Consider the following 23,486-nt stretch of genomic DNA (forward strand, 5'->3'; position numbering starts at 1 on the left):
GTCTCATATAATTTGTTCAAATATTTGAAGACCTCTTCTTAAAATTACCGGCAATGCATGTAAACCGTATGGTGAACTTTATATCCATTATCGGGATACAGTAATTACGAAAGACCTTTACGAAAGACTAGTGATTTCCGTCGTGTATATACCACGTGCCATACGTATACGTATACAAGGATTTATAAGTGAGACCTTGACGTATACAACAATTTTATTCGAAAGAAACATATTAGTGCATTATTCCTCGTGAAAATGATTGCCAATGTCAAATTATGTATATGTATTTTTTTTTAAATATATTTGTATATATTAAAGTTATATAACTTTCAAGTGTGTTTTTTTATATTATAAGATACTGATAAAATGCCTATTGTTGAATGCCAATCGTTTTCAGTGTTTTTCATATTATTACACTTACAATTTTATTATTTAAGCATTGAAGTCACTATTTTTTAATTTCATCGGGGTATGAAAGAAATTTTGTTTGCAAACTGTGTGATCTCACTAAAGTTTGCACACAAAATTTACTTCATAACCCGATGAAATTAAAAAATAGTGACTTCAATGCTTATAATATACCCGATGCAGTTTAATGCCGGGCACACGCAAGATTCTATGTTTCTCTCAACGTTTACATGCACAAATACACAACAATGGAACTTTCTTTGCAAAATGATTTTCATTTCATTATTTATTACAATACAATGTATATCAGCTTTGATTGCAAGGCGATATTTCATTGGTTTGTTTTAAGACGATAATTACTTCAATTCAAACAATATTTTTTTCTGATTAACGTGATTTTTTCTACAGCACAAGACTAAACAGTAGTAGTTCAGGACAACTGATTTTTCTCTCTATGGATTTATAACTGACAGTGTACATGTATATAATTGAGATTTTTATGCTTACGAACCATTATTATCCTTTAGTTTATAAAATCAAGAGATTTCAATTTTTATAAATTATTACTGTGTATATTAATTTTAGTTATTTAAAATTAGTTTTTCTTATAGTAAACACATTTTGTAATGGTTGGTCAGCCATCTGCCTTAAGACATATCTGCTTTCGCCCTATAGACTTATGAAAAATTGTGCCATAGGTCAAATAATAAACATATCTTATAAATATATATTTGATAATTATGGTAAGGGTCAAAGAAGTAATATCAACAGGATTTTCTTGATGACACGGGATCCCATCAAACGTAAGTCTGTAGGATACGAATTACTTCAAATAGTAATTATGGGACAAGGAAATAATTCCAACCGTGTGGACAAAAAAAATGTCAAATTTTCGAGGCGATCTGTCCCTTTATCAAGACATACAAAACGAACAATAATGTAGGACAAATAAAGTAGACAAATATTGAACTATACAGCACAATGGAGCACTATATATAAATTTCGCCACACATTTGAAGTCACACATGGCACGCTTTCCAGTCATCGCTCATACTTTAGCGTTCTGCCGAACAGCATATCTACATTTTGGTAGATCCGGCCTTCGGTTGCTAATTGCCGAAGAGTAAATTGCGCTCCATTGTGCTGTATAGTTCAATATTTGTCTACTTTATTTGTCCTGCATGACTGTTCGTATCCTATTACGTAATCGTGTTCTTTTTGTATGTCTTGATAAAGGGGCAGATCGCCTCGAAAATTTGACATTTTTTTTGTCCATACGGTTGGAATTACTTCCTTGTCCCATGGTAATTCTGGAAGATACACTCTGTTAATATGAACAGTACTTGTTTTTAAGTGTTATAAAATGTTGTCTAAAAAAACTCATATAAGTTGCATTCATTTCTTATGAGTACTTTTTAATGGTTATGCTGTTGTTGTATATATATGTATATTACTAAATATTCATATGGAAGTTCTTTTAACATTTAATATCGTACTTTACCTGTTTGACTCTTATACATATTTTACATATTTTATAAACTTATGAAAAGTTTCTCCCACTTACGAATGTATGGAGAAAAATATGTAATTTGAAACTTCACCATTTTATGTTAAAGGCGAAGTAGTTTTGTGATATAACACACACATTTAATTGTTGTTGCTCCGACCTTATTATAACATAACACATATAATTCATTACATTTATTACTTACACAACAACAATGAAATTCCAATTTCATTTTTATTTTTTTCCTTCTGATAACGGCATATCATGAACACTTAAAAGTCGTACAGAAGTTTGATTTTTTGGAATATTTTTTTAAAATAATAACATTATGAATTTACATACCACTCAATATCATTAACATATGTAAATCCAAACACCACTGTTACATTGTACATGTATATGAAAATTTATTTTAATGAGTTTTATTTAAATATTTACATTGTATGTCAAAAGAATGGTTTACATATGTACAGTTATCTTTAGTTTTGATAAAATCTTTTTTGCACGGTATACATTCAATCATTGTTTTTAGTATAACGATCCCAGAATATGAAATTTAATTGTCCTTGTAGCAATATGATATCAAATTTTAACTAATTTGAAATCATATATGAGTATAGGGCAAATGTAATATAATGATCCCAGAATATGAAAATTTGATTTAGAGAAAGCTAAATGTTGGCTTGGCGGGTATGTCCTCAGGCCAACAATTAAATGTAACAGTCTAATACTTGTCTGACCGGTCAGTCTGAAGTAGCTTCCTAGCTGTCACTCTCATAATGTTATGATGTAATTACATGTAATGCCTGTCAATGAATATCTACATGTATGATATTAATTGCTGTCATTAGGCAATATACTACCATTATAAATAGGGTTTGTACCGCTCAATTCTCGGGGGTCAGGCACACTCTGGGTCACAAACACTTGTGTGTGGCCACTTTTCGGCTCACGATGTCAGGCACGACATATAATGTATATTATATGCATATGTAAATATGTACGATACCAAGAAAATAAACGTTGACACAATATTGGAGTCACATCTTCATTTCAACACAACAACTACATGTACCTGACGAGCCATATCCAGTCATACACCAACGAGTTCCATTGCCATTGACGCTCGGGTATCGTAAAGTAAATAGGTCAAGCGGTTAAATTTTACTGTCGTTTTAGGTTGAATGTCTTATTTCTATGGTCAAAACGAAGTTTCGAATTATGCCTTAAATAAGTATGGCTTCAGGTAGATCTTTTATGAAAATTATGTCATGGTGAATATTTTTAATTCTATTATTATAATCTTAACCTTTTTCACATTAAATGACGTGAAGTAAAATATATGATCCCTTGATTTTGTCCTTACTCTGCGTAAACCCTGAACATAAGCTGATCCCGAACCTAATGTCATGCCTAATCCCACACAAACGTTTTTCCTTGTTGCTATCTAAGGTATGTTATTACTTAGGTACTAGATCTTGTTTTAGTCTGTACTTTAAGTATTTTTATTATTTATACGTGTGTAAGTGTGTTGGCATGAAATCTCTCGTCACAGTCACTTAATGTGTGACAAACATACACTTTAATAAAACAGGTTTCGTGAAGATATTTCCATTGTTATTGCCAATCAGTCCATACTTTCTTTCCCGATGTAGCATTGTTAATAGACACCTAGCGAAGATACTAGTTTATCTCCGTGCTCGTTCTTATTGGTTTTGTCTGTCTCGTGATTTGTTCTCATTTTGTCAGTCAAGCGATAGAAAGATGTTCTTTCTATTTCCCCAGGCAGCCATTACAGCAGTCACTACATTCGGTGTGTCTGCCGCACTGCCCTCATTTTCACGGGTTATATCGTTCATGGCGTTTCTACAAAAATAGGTCAACAACAGTGATATAAAGACGAAAACTTAAATGATAAAGAAATATCGACATATTACGAAAGAAACCGAAATTACTAAAACTTTTCGCCTTTCTTAAAACCTCATCTATTAAAACGGGATGACAAGACATCACAATATATGTATATTGTCTGAAGATTTGTGCCTTTTAAATGTTTGTTCACAGGTTATACTCTAATTATAGAGTACAGTCTTCAGTATATATCTAATATGTGTTAAGTTTCTCTTCACTGGAGTCCGTCGTCCGTCCGTCAACATTTCATTTAAATCGCTACTAGTGATAGAGTTCTACATAGATTGTAACCAAATTTGGCCAGATATATCCTTTTGGGAAGGGGAACAGAGTTTGTTTGTATAAGTTTGGCTCTGACCACCCGGGGCCAGGAGGGGCGGGATCCAATAGGGAAACAAAGTTTATTCTTTTAATCGCTACTTGTCATAGAGTTTCTCCATGGATTGAAACCAAATTGACCACAAACAACCTATGGGGAAGGGGAACAGAGTTTGTATAAATTAAATTTTGACTCTAACACCCCCACCTGGGGGGGGCAAGAGGGGCGCGACCCAATAAGAAAATTATGGTAAATCTTTTAAATCGCTACTTGTCATAGAGTTCAGCATGAATTGTAACCAAATTTGGCCAGAAACATCCCCTGGGGAAGGGGAACAGAATTCGTATAAATTGTATAAATTTAGTCTCCGACCCAGAGGGCCCAATAGGGAAAATTAAAGGTAAATTATTTAAATTAGCATTGATTGTATCGACATTTGACTAGAAATATCCTCTTGGGAAGGGGAACAGAGTTTGTATAATTTTGGGCCTGAACCACTGGGGCAGGACGGGCGGACCCAGTAGATGAAATGAGAGGTAAATTCTTTAATTGCTACAAGTCATAAAGTTCTGCATGAATTGCAACCCAATTTGGCGAAGAAATTCCTCTGTGGAAGGGTAACAGAGTTTGTATAATTTTTTGCTCTGACCCCCGGGGCAGGAGGGGCGAGGCCCAATAAGAAAGTTATGGTAGATATTTTAAATCGCTACTAGCGAGTTCTCAATGGATTATAACCAAATTTGTACAGAAACATCCTCTTGGGGAGGAGAACAGAGCATGTATAAATTTTGACTCTGACCCCTCGGTGGCAGGAGGGGCGGGGCCCAATAGGAGAAATGAGAGTTATTTTTTAATCGCTTCTAGTCATAAAGCTCTGCATGAATTGCAACCAAATGTGGCCAGAAACTTCCTCTGTGGAAAGGGTAACAGAGTTTGTATAAATTTTGCTCTGACCCCTAGGGGCAGGAGGGGCGGGGTAAAATAAGAAAACTATGTTAAATCTTTTAAATAACTACTAGTCTTAGAGTTTCTTCATGGATCGTAACCAAAATTGACCAGAAACATACTGTGGGAAAAAGTTAGAGATTGTTGATTATTGGCCTTAACCCCGGGGGGCAGGAGGGGCGGGGCCCAGTAGGGAAAATAAAGGTAAATTCTTTAAATCACTACTTATCATAAAGATCCGCATGGATTGGAACCAAGTTTGGCCTTAAACATCCTCTTTGGAGGGAGAACAGAATTAATATAAATTTTGGCTCTGAACCCCTGGAGCATATGAATGGGGCTGAGTACGAAATAAGAGGTAAATATTGAAATTCCTTCAGAAAAGAAACAATGAACTTGTATTCAGAACATTACTTGGCATTACAAACCAGGAGAGCGATACATTCTCTCTGGGCCTTTTGTTTAATTATTTTTTAAATCTCGTATTTTCTGAAAACCAATCGCATGACTGTTAGGAATATTCATAGTATATCCACCAAATGAAATTAAAAAAAAAATGATAATGTGTGACAACATCCATTTTAATTGCAATGGTCTGTTGTGGTTTGAGGTTAGGCCTAGCTCTCCAAGCTTGCTATATCTCATTGAAAAAAAATGCAAGTGTGTAAATGAACTTACCTAAAACGCAGAGGGGTGCTACGGATTCGCATATTTAAGCGTTCTCAGAGCAATATATATTAAGTAAATCCTAAAAATTCGATTTTTCTTGAGATCAGTTTTTGAGATAAAAAGAGAATATGACCATTTTGATGCAATTTATCACTAAAAGGTTCTGATTTATTTGAAAAATATTAATTATTTTATAGAGTTATGATTTCGGTATCCCCTAATGAAGGTATGAACATGATATGGGTATATTAATTTTATGTTACGGGAAGTCACTGGGAGAAAACCATATTGATATAAAAATCCTTAAAACCGGAATATTAAGTATAATAAGTCATTAGTAAATATCTTTCAGCAGACCCTTGAAGAAAAATTTACCTGGTGACATATGATTTTATAAGCTTTCTGTGATCAGCGTTTGCCTAAAAAAAATATAAGAAAAATAAACGAAATATCTTCTGAGGAAACCGGAAGGGATGGTCTACATTAAAGGTTTCACTACTTCTCACACAACTTTATTCATCCACCCTCTTCCCAAATATTTATTGTTTATATTATGGATCATACAAGTACACCATCAACAATTACCCAAACGTTGTTGTCGGTGGATATTCCAGTCGGTAAGAAGGACGTTCAAAGCTAGGGAACAATATTATAGACGATGTCATTTAAGTGTCCAAATTCTTTGATGATTAGATTTCAATGAAGAAATAAATTGCCATTTAATCCCCATGTCGTTCTCTACAATATATATTAAGTTTGGTGTATCACTGTTGTAACTCAATCAGAAAACACATTCACTCAAGGCTTCGTTGACAATTAAACATATTCTTCTTGTTATTAGTTGACAGTGATGAAATTATTTTGAAACTTATTTTCACATTTGAATTCAAACAAGTTAAGTTGAGACAATATTTAGTCTTCATACCAGCTATGGGATCTTATGCTTCTTTGGCCATTTGATAATTACCTATTTACTCGTGACTTAGCAGCCTGTTTTCTTCACTTTTTGTTTTAAATTTCAGATATTTTTAGAAACCTAACACGGGGCATAAAAGCTGAGACACGACCATATCTGTTGGATAGCTATGACGACATTGTCGATGAGGTAATGTGTAATTTATTTATTTATTTATTTATTTTCATTTTAAGAAAAGTTTTAAGGATCTACTCTGGTAAGGTTTCAGTCTCGTTTTAACATTAATCAAAGAGGTTTTTTATTTTTAAAAACTGATTGTCTAAATTTAAAGCAAGTTGCCATATGAAACATATGTCAGAAATAGACTTATTTTGCTTGCAGAACTTTATATACCCAAATTTAAAGAAATTTGGCGACCATTTTGAAAAGGAGCATTTCTTACGCTTTGTAGAGAGCTTAAACTTCACACTTGTTTGTTTCAATTGTTATATATGACACTAAATACATGTAGTTATTAGATAAGGGAGATAACTCCTTAAGCTTTATTATCAATACATCCTATAAAGTTCATATCATTAATTTAGGTTATAGAACTTTCTAGAATATCATCATGTGTAAACATACATGCTTGTAAACATGTTGATTTTAAGTAGGAATCTAGAATGATCTATTTTCAGAAAGTTCTGTGTGTTTACTGTTTTTAGTTAGATATTTCTAGAAGTAGAAGGTTCTCCAATATTATTGAATTAGGGTTTAGCTATATATACTCCAGCTGCTAATCAGAACTGTAATGAGACCTGTTATTAGACATATCAAGAATTGTACAGCGCCATATTAGATTCTATTGGGAGAGCTATTGTGACTTTATCTGTGGATTGTTACATCGCATTGTGTGGATTTATTCATATTGCCCGGATCTTTACAAATTATCTGTGGACATTCATTTTCCTCGTTGATTTGTGATTATTGTTTATTCGGAACCTGGAATGATCAAGGATTATACTAGGACATCCGCATACAGATAAGCAACACTTCAAATTATCGTATTATTTTGTACCAACACCAATTACTTTAGATATTCTAAACCATCTCTGTTTAATATTGTATATATAAATAAATTGTGTTTTGAATTAAGCTGCTGGTTTCTAATTTCTGTTATTCTTGGTCGTAACACAATATTTTTTATTTAACTCACCGGTGCTACAAGATTTTAAGCTATATTAAGTTAATTTTTGCTGTAAATTATTTTAAATTTCACTGAGTTGAAAATAATAAGCATTTAAGGTTAGAATAATAACCTATATGTTTTATTTTTTTTACATTTTAGTGAAGATAAAGTGATTTCAATTTCTTTAGCAAGAAATACTGAAAAATAACGTATTCCGTATTGGGACAAGAAACCAAGCACACCGACCTCTTATTTTTATTATAGTTTTAGAAACAGCAACTTCTTTTATTTGATTTTAAACATATTTTTATTGTCGTAAATTATTGACAACAGGGATCGGACACAAGTTTTGCCAACTTAGTAACGTGCTCTCCCGAATACATAATATGAATATATACATAATGGACAGCAATGAAGGCAATACATATATACAAAATGAATCAAAATTTTCTATTTTAAGAAAGAAGGAGAAAGGGGAAGATTGAGGAGTATAGGAGAGGAGAATAGTTATTTATTAGCTTATAATTATTTGTAAACATGATAATTGTGAACATAGTTATCTGACTGGCTGGGAAACACCGATCGGTTACTTCCTTAAAACGTTGTCCATTATACACATCCCATAGAAAACATTACACTGGAGATCCACTCGAAGCCACTCCTTTCCTTGAAAATTTTTCAACTACACCAGCCAGCAGATACAACTGATTTATACTGTTGACGTATGTATAACATGTAACATATTAATTAACTAAAATACGGGGTAGATATAAGAAATGGGGTAGGATTCTCATAATGTCAAAACCTGCCAGTACTATCAATATGAATTTGGACTGCTTTTGCAATATTAAGGTTAGCATCATTTTCTAAATCTGCATCTCCTCTTAGTAATGTATCTAATGTGATGTCACCGGGGTACCAATGAAGATCGTAAAATAATGTCTGTCGTATAATGTGATATTTTTCACAGCGTGCTGACGGCAAAAGAGTGGATCTAAAAAGATCGTAATTTAAAGTACTTGCTCTATTTCTTAATCTACAATGGAGAATATTAAGCCGTCTAGTACCAAAATTTAGAAATATTTGATTAGCCAAAATTCCCTTGGTGACCATGGTAACCTGTAGCCTTGCCCATGGTAGACTGAGTCGATGTACTAGAAAGTCCCAATTTCTTAGACAGAGTTCTACTGTCGTGAATGTCCTTGATTTTCTTTGGAAGATCATCTCCAAATAATTCGGTTGTTACTGCATTCCCCGGCATACACAGTTTTTGGTACCTTTTGTCGAGTGAATGTTTGAAGTTATCTTTCCGTATTTGGCTGAGTTCTGTAAAAGCCCATGCCTGCATTTTTATAGCGTCTGTAAGCTTTGCAACGTTATCTTTAACAGAACGTCCGGTGTTACCTCCCTTGGATGCGGTGATTAAATTGTCTGTTGCCTCCAGCACTGGTATAGTTGCTTTTGCCATCATTGCTTGTACTACCCAAACACAAATCGGTTTCTGGAAGGAAAGATTTACTTAAATTTGATTTGTAGGTATTTAAAGTTGGAGAATTTCTAATATGGGGCAAGGAAGTAATTCCAACCGTGTGGACAAAACAAAATTGTCAATTTTTCGAGGCGATCTGCCCCTTTATCAAGACATAAAAAACAAACACGATTACATAATAGGATACGAACAGTAATGCGGGACAAAGTAGACAAATATTAAACTATACAGCACAATGGAGCGCAATATACCCTTCGGCAAGTGGCAGCCGAAGGCCGGATCTACAAAAATGTATCCATGCTGTCCAGCAGAACGCTTAAATATGAGCGATGACTGGTAAGCGTGCCAGGTGTGACGTCAAATGTGTGGCAAAATAGCTTTATAGTGCTCATTGGTATAGGATACAAATTTAGTCGCCTATCATCTCGGTGTGTTGGCAAAGATGCAAAGTCCCAAAATTAGTCGCCTATTGCTGGCCAGCATATGTAAAGGATCAAAAACGCGTAGAACAGAACGGGGGGAAAATGCTGGAAGTAGGGATAATAAATTGAAAAGCAAGTGATCAATTGATGTCAATAAGTATATTTAACGTTCGTTAATGCCTTTGGGATAGCGGGTCTGTAGATAGGTAATCCAGAATCTCTCTCTAGATCGACGCTTGGATTGTGTCCAGTAGGAACAGTGCTCAATTGCAATCACCTGTATGTCTTTCCAACTATGGATGGGTAAGTTGAAATGTCTAGCAACCGGATAGTCAGGTTTGTTCTGTTTGATAGACCAGCGGTGATTGTTGATTCTGACGTTGAGTGGACCACCGGTTTCCCCAACGTATTGCATTGTGCATTTCCTACACGAGAGGAGGTAGATGACATTGCTGGATTTGCACGTCAGGTTCTGTCGGATGTTGTATGCTCTGTTGTTGATTGCACATTCAAATTCAGAATTTCTAATAGAAATATCTAAATTATTCCAAAGAGAGGAAGTTGAAGGAAAGAAGGAGTTAATGTGCGTTGGAGTCTATAACGATGTTGCCTCACGTCCTGGAAATTTCTTAAATCATAGTTTGTCAGGACACCGATGTTTTCTGGTAAGATATCACATAAATATGAGGGAGCTATGTTGTGTTTAATATTCTAAAAGAGGGTTAATTTTCTTATCTCTCTCCGTTTAGATAATAGAAGCCATCCAATTTCTTTATAAATAAACTCTGTTTTGGTATATATTGGTAGTCCTGTAATAATACGGGCGGCATCAAGTTGTAAATTTTCAAGATTATTAGAATTTGCGACACCACAATTATCCCAAATTTCACATGCATACTCTAAAATAGGTCTTATACATGTTAGATACATTTTTTCTAAAAAAAATTCTGCTTAATAGAAATTTCAATTTACGACGTGTTGCTATATATATCGAAACCTTCTTAATAATTTCATCTATGTGTTCAGACCATTTAGTATCGCTACTTAAAATTACTCCTAAGTGTTTGTGTTTGTGTGTGATTTCTATTACTGTATTGTTTAATGTAAAAAGTGGCTGGTAAGGGAGATTTGAAAGAGATACTAATATAAATTCTGTCTTTTTGGGGTTGAAGGACATAAACCAATCCTTTGACCATTTTTAGTGTTTTAAAATCAGTATTTACAACACGTGTAATATCTTCTAAGTGTTTAGAAGAATATGATAACGAGGTGTCGTCAACAAAGAGACGACATAGTGAAATTAATTCGGTTGAAATATCATTAATATAAATAAGAAAAAATAAAGGACCTATGACAGAACCCTGTGGTACACCAGCATTAATATTTTTTTTAAAAAGAATTTGATGTATTTATAAAAACAGACTGTTTCCTACACGACAGATAATCAGCTATCCAGGTAAGTAAGTTTCCATTTATTCCATATTGTTGAAGTTTGTATAAGAGACCTTTGTGCCAAACTCTATCAAAGGCTTTGGAAAAATCGCAAAAAACAATACCTATGTGTTCATGATTTTCTAAAGACAGCAACATGGAATGATATAATGCTATTAGCTGATGTGTGCAAGAGTGTTTTGGTAGAAATCCTAATTGTAACTTGTAAATAATATTATTTTGGTTGAAAGAATTGTAAATATGTTTGTATACTAAACGCTCAAAGATTTTTCAAATAAAACTTAGTAATGAAATTGGTCTCTAATTAAATACAATGTGTTTATCACCACCCTTGAATATAGGTCCAACTATCGGGATAGCAACAGGTTTGAAGGGACGCATTAAATATGATAGATAAAGGTAGGGCAATCTCGTTTATAATCCATTTCAACATTCAATGGCTTATTCCGTCAGGACCTGTTGCTTTATTTATACTTAAAAGTTCGATGAAGGTTCACAATATAGAGGAGATATCTCGATGTTTTTCCCTTTAAGTAAGAGTTTAAGTAATTTCCAGTATGTTTTGGGGTCAGAATTGGATCTGTCAATAAAGTTATCTACGTTTTTCGAAAAAATTTTCCTTGGCACATTTGATCATATTATTAACTTTTTTTCGTACTTTTTTGTATTTCGATATGTTGAGATCAGTGTTGTGTTTAATCATTGTATGTTTTAATCTGTTTCGTATACGATTTTTTTTCTAATGTTGTTGTTAAACCATGGTCTGTCGTGTTTGCGTATTTGCACTAATTTAGAAGGTATACATATATCCATAGCCATCCTAATATTAACAGTTAAAGGTACTAAATCGTTAGAAAATCATGTAATAAAAGATAAAACGAATAATAGAACTGAAAATAATTGTAAGAGTTGTGTACTTTGTGTTAATAACAAAATTTAAAAGTTTGTATAACCATTTTGTTCAAAATGGAGAGAAAACTGAAAATAAATAGAAACGATCTAGTCACTATTTCATATTATTATCTTTCGGCGAGGTAAACAATCCCTGTATGCATGCGCAATGTGGGAACATTCACCGAAATCTCATCTATCAAATGGACATAACTGCTATCGACTGAAAACACCATTTTATCGACTACAAGTTCCTGATTACTGTGTTAAATCTAATAAACGTTGAAACGTATGCAGAAGTTTTGTGAAGAGTTTCTAAATGTAAATATTCATATATTGTACAGGTTTTTGAAGCTATAAAAGAGATTTTCATTACATTATATGGTTTTATACATGCTTCAACCATTATTTTATTTTCATTTGTCACGATATTAGGTACTAGTCCGCTAAACCTGCCAATATTATTAGTTTTTTAATGGCTTAATATATAGACTTTATAATAAAGAAAAAAATTGGAAACAAAAACTAATAATATAGGCATGTTTAGCGGACTAATGAGGTACATGTATTTCTTTTATCATTATATCAAAATTTGAAATTCCCTATACATGTATATCCGTAGTTATATAATGTCTATCCGTCTAATTGGCATTCCCTATATATCTCTAGTTATAGTCTCTATCCGTCTAATTGACATTCCTTATATATATAGCCCTAGTTATAATATATATCCGTCTAATGGACATTACCTATAAATACAGCTAGTTATAGTCTCTATCCGTCTAATGGAAATTCCCTATTATACAAATAGTTCATGGGTTACTGTGCTCTAGTTCATAATATTTACCCCTCCGGTGGTAATCAACAAATGTTGTATTTTATTACTTAATCACTAATTTTTTAGTTGAATATTTTATAAAACGAATACGACAATCACTTAACAAAATCACCAGCACCGTACCGTGTATCATAAAACATGCACCGCTAGTAATTCACGTGTTGAAAGTTACGCGTCACCACAAATACATTGTACCCATCGAACACAAGATTGTACCCATCGAACACAAGTGAAATTGTTACGTCTATAGATGGTGATGGATCTAAGCGTAGATTATATAATCACATGGCTGTCAAGGATGTAATATCGTCAAGTCAGACGACAATCTCAAACACGTTGAGCTACTTGAACACCGGTGTTTTGACAACTTCGGCAAACTCCAATGTGTAAGCGTGCGTCAGCTTCGCCTCGCTGCACAAAAACGGTCACCGAGTTCACACATGAGGCCGAGTACAAATTCTTTATGTTATATGTATTAACTTTTAACAAAATTGAATATATATTTAAAGTTATGATCTGATGAAATAAAATTTTCTCTGAAATTTTCTTTGTTTGTCATGTTTATTTTACAATAAAATATTGAACTTTTTGTCGTCGCGGATGAATAATTCTACCTTACGTGAAGAGTCATCATTCGCTGTTCAATTGAGACTTTTGACCGACTTTTATTGAGTAATTTCGTCACATTCAAATGACGATTTTATTGCATAAAATATAAATTTAAAATTCGTATATGTGTAAATGTAGGGATTGGATTTCGTTAACCATGCTTGTATGGAGCAATTCCTCTAAGAATATATTCTATGGGGCTAATGCACCCCATAGAATATATTCTTAGAGGAAAGAGGAATTGGCCCATACAAGCATGGATAATAATAACAAATAATCACAGACATACATTGTACATAAATATGTGGCCTTGTTCACACAAAGAAAAGTGTATTTGTAGATTGAAACATGATTATAAATTATTTAGTAAAAAGGGGATGTTACACGATCTTTCTTTTTAACGTGGTAGCTCATTTAACTAATTTGATCTGGCAAATGTTAAGTACCGACTGATAAGTGTCGAATTCACCAAGTGGCTTGTCTATCGGAACATTGTGAAATTTCAGGGCACCTCTCCTTGTGTATTGTTGTTGTTCATCAAGGTCAAACTGTAGATTTTGGATTGTGTTTTTGAGTTCGGGGGCCTGATCCTGCAATTGGGTTTTGATGGGTGCCATGACGTCATTGATATGGGAATCGATAACCGATTTGATGGTGTCGTTGTCAGACAAGGTTTCTTTGATGTGTTTGTCGATTTCAGGCTTCAGAGACCCAAGTAACATTTCGGATACGATGCCTGCTAACAATTTCGGCGCTAACATGTCAGAGAAACGAGTTATAAAATCAGGTGTAAACAAAGAGTCTTGTTTACTCTCGATACATGCCGGACACGTTTTCTCTTGCGAATCCGAAGGAGATCATTTTTAGCTGCCCTCCGGTAAAGGTGACGTGTGGAGGGGAAAACGTTTATTTTCAACACCCTCTGGAGACAACGGACTACTCATTGTTTTCCGTTTGCTGGGGTCAGACACAGCTGGACTTAAAAACTTGTTTAACGTCGACTGCGACATATGTATACACCGTATTTGTCGGACAGACCGTTGTAACGGAGCAGGCTTTGGCGGGCAATGTCGATGGTGTATTTGCTAGCTATTCAAGATTTCAAGATTTTATTTGTTACTCTCAGACACATGAAAATATGTTACATGAGGACATAATGATATACATAGACATATACATGACAAGATGGATACAATATATATATATGTACAAGATATAAAAATACATAGAGTTATAATCGTATAATGTTTAAAGTAATTTCGTTATCTTTCTTAGAAAAATTGCGAATTTGTTTAAAACTTGAATACTGCAGATATTCAATAGTCGTTCTAATTTTAAAAATGTAGGATATTTGGTGTAGTACTGAGCAAAATATGTTTCTCTAATAGCTTTTATTTCCCTTTTTTGACATTTGAAAAGATAGTGAAATTCATCTCCGATATCAACTTGACATAAATTACATATTCTATTTTCTTTTGGGATACCGAGCCATCGTCCAGTTTCAATAGGGAACTTTATTAAAATCGTCTCTGAGTAAAGTAAGGGTACAGTTAATATCTATAAAGCTCACCAACATGTACTTTAATCGTTACTAATTTACGATCAATTACGATCTTATAGAGCTGTAGAGAGTCAAGTTACATTTTAGGTGTTCTAAACCAGCACTACAGACGACCATGATAGAAACTACAGCCTTTGGAGCTATGTGCCGAGCGCTCTGATTGGTCTATTGTGAGGGGCGTTAAAGCAATGTGAGCCATCGTCTCTACCGCAAGTATAAATAGTCGTGCGCAAACGCGTTACGTGCGCACACGCGTTACGTAACTCGTGTCCCGAAACGTTATATATAGCGTCACGGTACGTAAAACTCTTCACACCGCGTTACGTAAAACTCTTCACTTCGCGTTACAGCAGATTGGTTACAGGTCTGGTAGAGCCAGCCTATTCACTGGTAAGTGCCAGCAGTCTCCGGAATAGAGGCACTATGGTGCACTACGCCTCCTTATTACCTCCAAATTCAGATAGAATATGAAATTGAATGAAATAATACGGAAATCATTCTGATAGTACCATGTAACAACTGTAACTAGTATAAATAAACAGTAAGCTGGCCGTGTGGTAATCCTGTGTATGTTGGCCAGATATAGCGTAATTACTGCTTGTCGGCGATAATGTAACTAGTTCAGAAGAAAATTAGATATTTTGGGGTTACATTACCTGAGAGAAAGACAGGTTTTTACCGTCTATTTACCGGGAATGTGTTTAACAGTGACAAGTAATCATAATGACGGTTAGCCACTATGGGGAAGCGCATGTGATTCTATCTATGGTCTCGAACAGTGGGCAAGCTTATATATAATTTTGTCGTACCGGGAATAGTGGGGGATGAGGGTGCGTTGACAGCGCCTCGGTTGAACGGGTATCGTACGTCCTAGGGTGAGACAAGTAGGTTTAGGTCGGCCCAGTGCGTTAGGAATATGTTTGGTTAAACTCTCAAAACTTCCACTTATAACTTCACTGTAAATGTTGTGCAAAGTTATTAAATTCCATATCTTAATTAAACCTGCGCTCTGACAGCGTGTGTAGGTCAAGATGCCGGTCTGTTCTGTTACTCGTGGTTAAAGGTCAATAGTTGGGACATGGTAATTGGTACTTCGGGTTTGGGCGGTTATTACGCATACAGGAGACCAATTGGTCTTCTTCCATTGACATGACGCCGTTAAAATATGACGATTATGTCACGGTGACCTGAAGGGGTGCAAGGGTGTGGAAGGATTCGATTTGTGTTTTTTTAGTATTTAGATAAAAGGTGTGTGCAGAACTAATGCGTGAGGGCTTCAAGAGCTACGTTGGAAATGTGTCCTCGAGTGTAGTGCATTGTACTGCTGCTACAGGGAGGAGATTCCATTGTGTTATTGTTTGTGGGAAAAATTAATATTTGTATGTGTCCTTTGTAGCATAGATTTGTCTGAAGGAGTGTGGATTTGAGTGTCTGGTTCTGTGGTCTACTGGTATGAGTATGGTCTGGTATTCGATGGCAACTATATTGTGTATTATTTTGTAGAAAAGTACCAGTCTTGTGTGTAGCCGTCGTGTCTGTAATGTTGGCCAGTTGAGTTGATGTATCATGTTTGTAACTGAACTGGTGTTGTGATATATTTGTTGTGAAAATATCTTGCTGCTCTGCGTTGTGTTTTTTCTATCTGTTGAATTTGGTTTGTGTTGTGGGGATCCCATATGGAAGAGCAGTATTCCAGTTTGGGTCGGACTAGTGCTTTGTATGCGTGTGCTTTTATATGTGGTGAATTAATTTTTAAGTTGCGCTTTAAAAACCAAAGTGATCAGTTTGCATTAGCGGTGATATTATTTATGTGCATGTCCCATTTTAGGTTTTTTTGTAGTGTTAGTCCTAAATATTTGCTGGACATTACTTGCTCGAGTGTGTGATTGTGGAGTGTGTAGTTCTGATGTATTTTGTTGCGTTTTGGTGTAACACTGATGATGTTGCATTTATCTGGGTGAAATTTCATTAGCCAGTCTGTTTCCTGAAATGTCCGGGTGTAGGCTTTCATTAGATGTTATTTCAGGAACAAACACGGCGCACATGTTTCACACTTTATTCCAATATGGCGGGCAGTCAGTAACAACAGCAATAGGCATGCGCAATACACATACAAAGTTAGTGGTACTAAATACCACTATGACTATATGTAATGACAATTACCGCCTGGATGATGACTAGTGCAATAATCTAAAGTATTCCAAATCTACAAACATTACACTTTTCCCCTCTTCAAAACAATAAACCAATATTATGATCTGTAATAATCGTTAGCTTATTTCAACTAATTTTGAGCACATCTCTTTGTAAGTAAGATAGAGCACAGTTCATGAATATCAGTCTTGTAAAACACTGAAAACAACCTAATTAACCTAATTATACTCCTTGCATAATCTTTAACTGTCAATATAACAATAACAAAAAGTAACACAAATTACAGTTCAATTTCAAATGGACTCGATTAACCTCTTAGGTTTGGAATGTTCGCGACGCGGAAAACGCGACTCTAGATCTGTGGTCATGGATTTATCACACAAAGGAATGGTTTCTACATGTACAGTTTTTTGTGTGCTTAACTGGGTGTTACCGTTCGTGACAGTCTTAGGTGTTGTTTCACATTGATGATTGGCTTTAGGACTTATCGCCATATCCGTTGGTTCAGTTCTTGGGACCCTCGATGGGACGAAATGCTGTGACAAGTCGTCGGTACACGCATTACTCGGTGAAGATGAATGTAATGGCTGTGACTCGCAATCCACCACACAATCGCGCATCTGATCAATGTGTCTCTTCCAGATTAAGTCCCCAACCTGCACTCTATAGGTTACTGGTCCCAGTTTCTGTATAATAACTCCACGAATCCATGATCGTTTTCGGTTGGTGCCTCGATAATCATGCACCATTACCAAGTCTCCAATCTCCATTTCGCGACTTTTCTTGGCCACGACATGTCGCTGATTACGTATTTGAAATAATTGTTCAAGATTTGGTCTGATAATGTCCAAACGAGTTCTGAGCTTCCTGCCCATGAATAACTCAGCTGGTGTGACTTTGGTAAGCGTATGAGGAGTTGTCCTATATGACAATAGGAATGACGCCAGCTTTTGGTTTAATGTTCCTTCCTCATCTTCCAAATTTTTCATACCAGTCTTAAATGTTCTCACCGCACGTTCAGCCTCACCATTTGAACTTGGATGATATGGCGCTGATTTGATATGCTTGACGCCATTGATCTTTAGGAATTCTTCAAACTCAGCTGCCACAAACTGTGGTCCGTTGTCTGACACTATTTCTTTTGGTAGTCCGTACGCGGAGAACATATATCGAAGCGCGTTAATAGTGCTTTCAGCACTTGTTGACGACATTCTCACAACGTCCAACCATTTGGAGTGCGCGTCCATGACAACTAAGAACATACTATTCAGGAATGGTCCTGCGTAGTCGATATGTACACGTTCCCATGCTTTGTTCGGCCATAACCATGGATTGGATCGCGACTGTGGCATGTTAGGTAGTTGTTTTCTACAACTTTCACACTTTGCCACCTTAGTTTCAATATCTGTGTCCAACATTGGCCACCACACGAACAATCTCGCCAACGCCTTCATTCTTACTATTCCTGGATGGTTACCATGTAACTCGCTCAAAATTTCATCCTGGAACCGATCTGGAACAATAACTCGGATTCCTCTCAGGAGACATCCTTCCTCCACTGTCAGTTCCTCTCTGACACGGTAAAAGGGAAGTAACTCATTTTCTGGCTTTTCATGCGACCATCCATTGGTCACAAAGTACATCACTCTAGACAATACAGCGTCCTTTTTCGTTGCTAAGGCAATCTGTGCGGCTGTGATCGGTAACTTGCTCAATTGGATTTTGTTCACCTTCATGGCTTCCTGGTCTATTTCAGCAACATCCTCGGTGTCAACAGGAAAACGCGATAAAGTATCAGCATTCCCGTTCTGAGTAGTTGACCTATACTTTATATCAAATTGATACGACGACAACTGGATAGCCCACCGTTGTAACCGTGAGGTTGCTAGTACAGGAATACCTTTCTTTGGTCCTAGAATCAGTGTCAGAGGTTTATGGTCAGTCAACAAAGTAAATTTTCGTCCGTAAAGATACTGATGAAATTTGCGGACACCATACATGATTGCCAAAGCCTCCTTCTCAATTTGGGAGTAGTTTTTTTCGGTCGCAGTGAGGGTACGCGACGCATACGCGATTGGTCGATCATCTTTGTCAATAGTGTGAGATATCACGGCTCCTAAACCGTAAGAAGATGCATCTACTGCCAAGGTTACAGGCTTTTCGGGGTCATAATGAACCAATACATCTGATGACACTAAAAGTTCTTTGATTTTTTCACAGGCTGAGTGACAATCTGCTGTCCAATGCCAATCGACCTTGTCTGCCAGTAATGTCGTGAGGGGTTGTACAATTGTAGACATGTTTGGTATAAACTTCCTGTAGTAGTTTACAATGCCTAACCATGACTGAAGCTCTTTCTTATTTTGTGGATCCTTCAACTGTAGGATAGCTTCAACCTTGCGTGGTGATGGGTGGATACCATCTTTATTTACTACGAAAGCGAAATATTCCACCTCCTCCCTCATAAAATAACACTTGTCTTTCCTCAACTTGACACCATAGTCATCCAAACGCTTAAGTGTAGCATTCAGGTTTTGCTGATGAACTACATCATCTTTTCCGGTCACGAGAACATCATCCAAGATACAACCAACACTGTCCAATCCTTGTAGAACGGTTTCCATTGTCCGCTGGAAAATAGCAGGTGCAGACGCTACACCAAATGGAAGCCTGGTGTATCTATACAAACCAAGGTGAGTGTTGATAGTTACATATTTTCGCGACTCCTCATCCAGAAGAACCTGGTTGTAAGCTTGGGTCAAATCCAGCTTTGAAAATTTCTGTCCTCCGTTGAGCTTGGTGAATAGCTCCTCGCTGGTAGGCAGGGGATATTCAGGTACATCCAGCACAGGGTTTATGGTGATTTTGAAATCGCCACATATTCTCACTGAACCGTCCGGTTTCATGACAGGCACTATAGGTGTCGCCCAATCTGAACTTTCCACCTTTTCCACTATGCCAGCTGCCTCTAGTCGCTGAAGTTCTGCGCCTATCTGATCTTTAAGTGCATAAGGTACTGTTCTAGCTTTGAAAAACTTAGGCTGGGTATTGTCCTTCAGTTTGATAGATGCTGTGATTCCCTTAACTGTGCCTAATTTGTCTTCAAATACGGAATATTTCTGCTCGTTGATAGTCATCAGGTTGATCGTTTTCCAGTTAAGATGTAGCTGTCCTAACCAATTTCTACCAAATAAAGCAGGTCCATCACCTTCCACTACTAGCAATGGCAAAAGTTTGTTCTGTCCTTCATATGACACCTGGACACTAGCCTCGCCCAACACTGGCAATACTTCACCGGTATATGTTTTTAACATAGTTGAGCTGTCTTGTAGTTTAACTTTATCCTTGAACATAGCCCTGTAATCTCTGTCTGATATCAGAGACACTGGTGATCCGGTGTCCAACTCCATCGTTTGAGGTGTCTTTTCAATTTCTAATGAAATACGGATCCCTTTTTGCCCTCTGGACTTGATTGAGAATATCGGCCATACTTCCGAGACCTCTTCTTGGTCAGAATCCTCCATGAAATGGATTTTCGAACTCTTTTTACTTTTCTTAGAGTTTCCCTTTGTCTGTCTGGTTGAATCAGAACTACTAGTACTTTGATTTTTTGAAGTCCAATGTTTATCTTTGGAAGTCTTTGATTTCGGGCACTTTTTATGTAAATGTCCTATCTCTTTGCATGTATGGCACTTACTACTTTTGTAGAAACATCTGTCTGCACTATGGTTCGTCTTACCGCAGCGAAAACATTCCTTGAATGCTTGAAATTTGTTGACATTTCCAGCTTTGTCTACGCTGTCTCCTTTCAATTTCCGTGCCTCATTTTCAGCCATCTCCATGCTCACCGCTATTTCCTTTGCCTTTGACATTGTTAGAGTTGCCTCTGTGAGAAGTTTACGTTGTGTAGGAATCGAGGACAAACCTGACACAAACCTGTCTCTCAATGCATCGTCTAGAAACGTGCCAAATTCACAATGTTCGCTTAGTCGTCTCAGTTCAGCTACATACTGACATACGGTTTCATTCGATTGCTGATTCCTTTGATGGAATTTAAATCTTTCGGCTATAATAAGCGGTTTTGGTTTTAAATGTTGAGATATGAGTTCCTTCAACTCATCGTATGTCTTATCAGAGGGTTTTTCGGGAGATGTGAGGTTCCGCACGAGACCATACATTTTCTGACCCATAACTGTCAACAATATCGAGCGTTGTTTATCAACATCATCAACTCCGTTAGCTATGAAATATTGTTCTACCCTTTCTACATACTCATCCCAGTTCATTTCAAAATCGAATGATTCTATTCTACCGTACACTGCCATGGTTGTGTTTACGTGGAATGGTAACACTGAGAAAAGTTCGGGAACATTCGCCACCTTGGCTGCCGGTGAATGGCTTTTACACTAATTTACAACGATTTTGGTTTACCATACTGCCGTTTCTTCAGCTTCGTTACACCAGAAATCCTCGTCGCCACTGAAATGTCCGGGTGTAGGCTTTCATTAGATGTTATTTCAGGAACAAACACGGCGCACATGTTTCACACTTTATTCCAATATGGCGGGCAGTCAGTAACAACCGCAATAGGCATGCGCAATACACATACAAAGTTAGTGGTACTAAATACCACTATGACTATATGTAATGACAATTACCGCCTGGATGATGACTAGTGCAATAATGTAAAGTATTCCAAATCTACAAACATTACATTTCCCATTGTGCTGCTGCGTCCAGATCTTTCTGTATTTTTATTGTGTCGTCTTTGTTGTTTATTGTTTTGTATATAATACTGTCGTCTGCGAATAATCTTAGTGTGCTGTACTGCATGTATTGATGGAAATCGTTAATATACATGAAACAGACAAAAACAGAATTGGGCCAAACCAAGTTCCTTGAGGGACTTCTGAAGTTACTTGTATTTTATTTGATTGTTTTCCCTCAAGTACTACTGTTTGAGTGCGTTGTGAGAGAAAGTCTGTGATCCATTTGTGTGTGTTGCCTGTTATGCCGTAGTATTTGAATTTGTATTGTAGGCGTCTGTGTGGGACTTTGGCAAAGCTTTGGCAAAGTCCATGATAATGATGTCTGTCTGTTTGCTGCTGTTATTATTTTTTGCAAGGTCGTGTATGAATGTAGCAAGTTGTGTCTCGCATGATCTGGATGATTTTGTTCATTTAATATGTTTACCTTACAAGAGGTGTCTGTCATTAGATGTCCATCCTTTCTTAGTGCTGTGCTATCTGTGTTCTCTTTTCTTGTTATTTTGATGAATGAGAATAATTTTTTGGGGTTTTATTTTCTTCTTTTTTTTTGGTGACTCTTGCTGTGGCTCATCTATTGGTAGGTCTTTTATCATTTTTTCTATGTAGTTTAGATATGCATTTCTAGTGCGTTTTTGTAGTTCTGATTTGCATGCTTTGTATTTCTGTTTGAGCTCTTGGTCTTGTTTGTTTTTGCTATGTACATGTTGTTTTTTACAACTCTTCATGAGTTGACGGATGGGTTGTGTTATCCATGGTAGTTTAGATTTGTATGTGATATGTTTTTTTGGTATGTTTTTATCTACTGAGTCATTAAGTGTGTTCTTAAAAAGGTTCCAGAGGTCGTCTATTGTTTGGTTTGTTGGTTGTCTATAAATATCATTTACATATTTCATTAGTTCTTAGTAGTGATAGCTACTACATATTATATATTTTCTTAGGTTAATAGAAATAATCAGTGAATCTATTGGTGACTTTATTTTATGATTTTATTCAGTTCATAAGTATTCATTATAGTGAATTTCTATGCATAATTTGGTTATAAATACGAATCAAATACTTTGTACATTCCAATTAAGTCTAGGATAATTCTTCTACTTTTTGCTTTTGTTATCGGTTTACTTTATGTTTATATAATAAACTGTTGACATTTATTTCACCTTTCGGTTATTCTTTCCATTGTGTCCCGCCGGAATCTCAAAAGAACATTGCAGAGGGAGAACTTGAGGAATGGGTGATGAGCCATATATACTAAAACACAACGCGAATTACCATCTCCACTATACACGGAAGGCTCACCCATTCGTCAAGACCCCCTTCTGCTATATAGTAACCAACACAAAGGGTACGAGCGTTTCTCACCTGTTTTACACACCTGTATGACTGTGTACAATAAAACACAGTGATTTTCAGTAAAAGTTCGAAGTGTATGGAATTTAAAACTTCTTCTAAACACAGTTC

General features: G+C 36.0%; 1 protein-coding gene across 3 annotated transcripts in view; it reads left to right on the forward strand.

Annotated features, from left to right (window-relative positions):
• Positions 1–23,486, forward strand: part of LOC138327530 (alpha-1,3-mannosyl-glycoprotein 4-beta-N-acetylglucosaminyltransferase C-like) — a 45,482-nt gene that overhangs the window by 16,277 nt on the left and 5,719 nt on the right. For 2 of the 3 annotated variants that reach the window (XM_069273699.1, XM_069273696.1), the window contains exon 2: positions 6,782–6,864. In XM_069273699.1, the coding sequence (XP_069129800.1) occupies positions 6,782–6,864 (83 nt within the window). Of the gene's footprint in view, positions 1–6,781; positions 6,865–23,106; positions 23,371–23,486 lie in introns of those variants that run through there. The other variant, XM_069273697.1, reaches the window with a different exon arrangement.

This window comes from Argopecten irradians, chromosome 7 (genome assembly GCF_041381155.1).
Source record: "Argopecten irradians isolate NY chromosome 7, Ai_NY, whole genome shotgun sequence".
Lineage (NCBI taxonomy): Eukaryota > Metazoa > Mollusca > Bivalvia > Pectinida > Pectinidae > Argopecten > Argopecten irradians.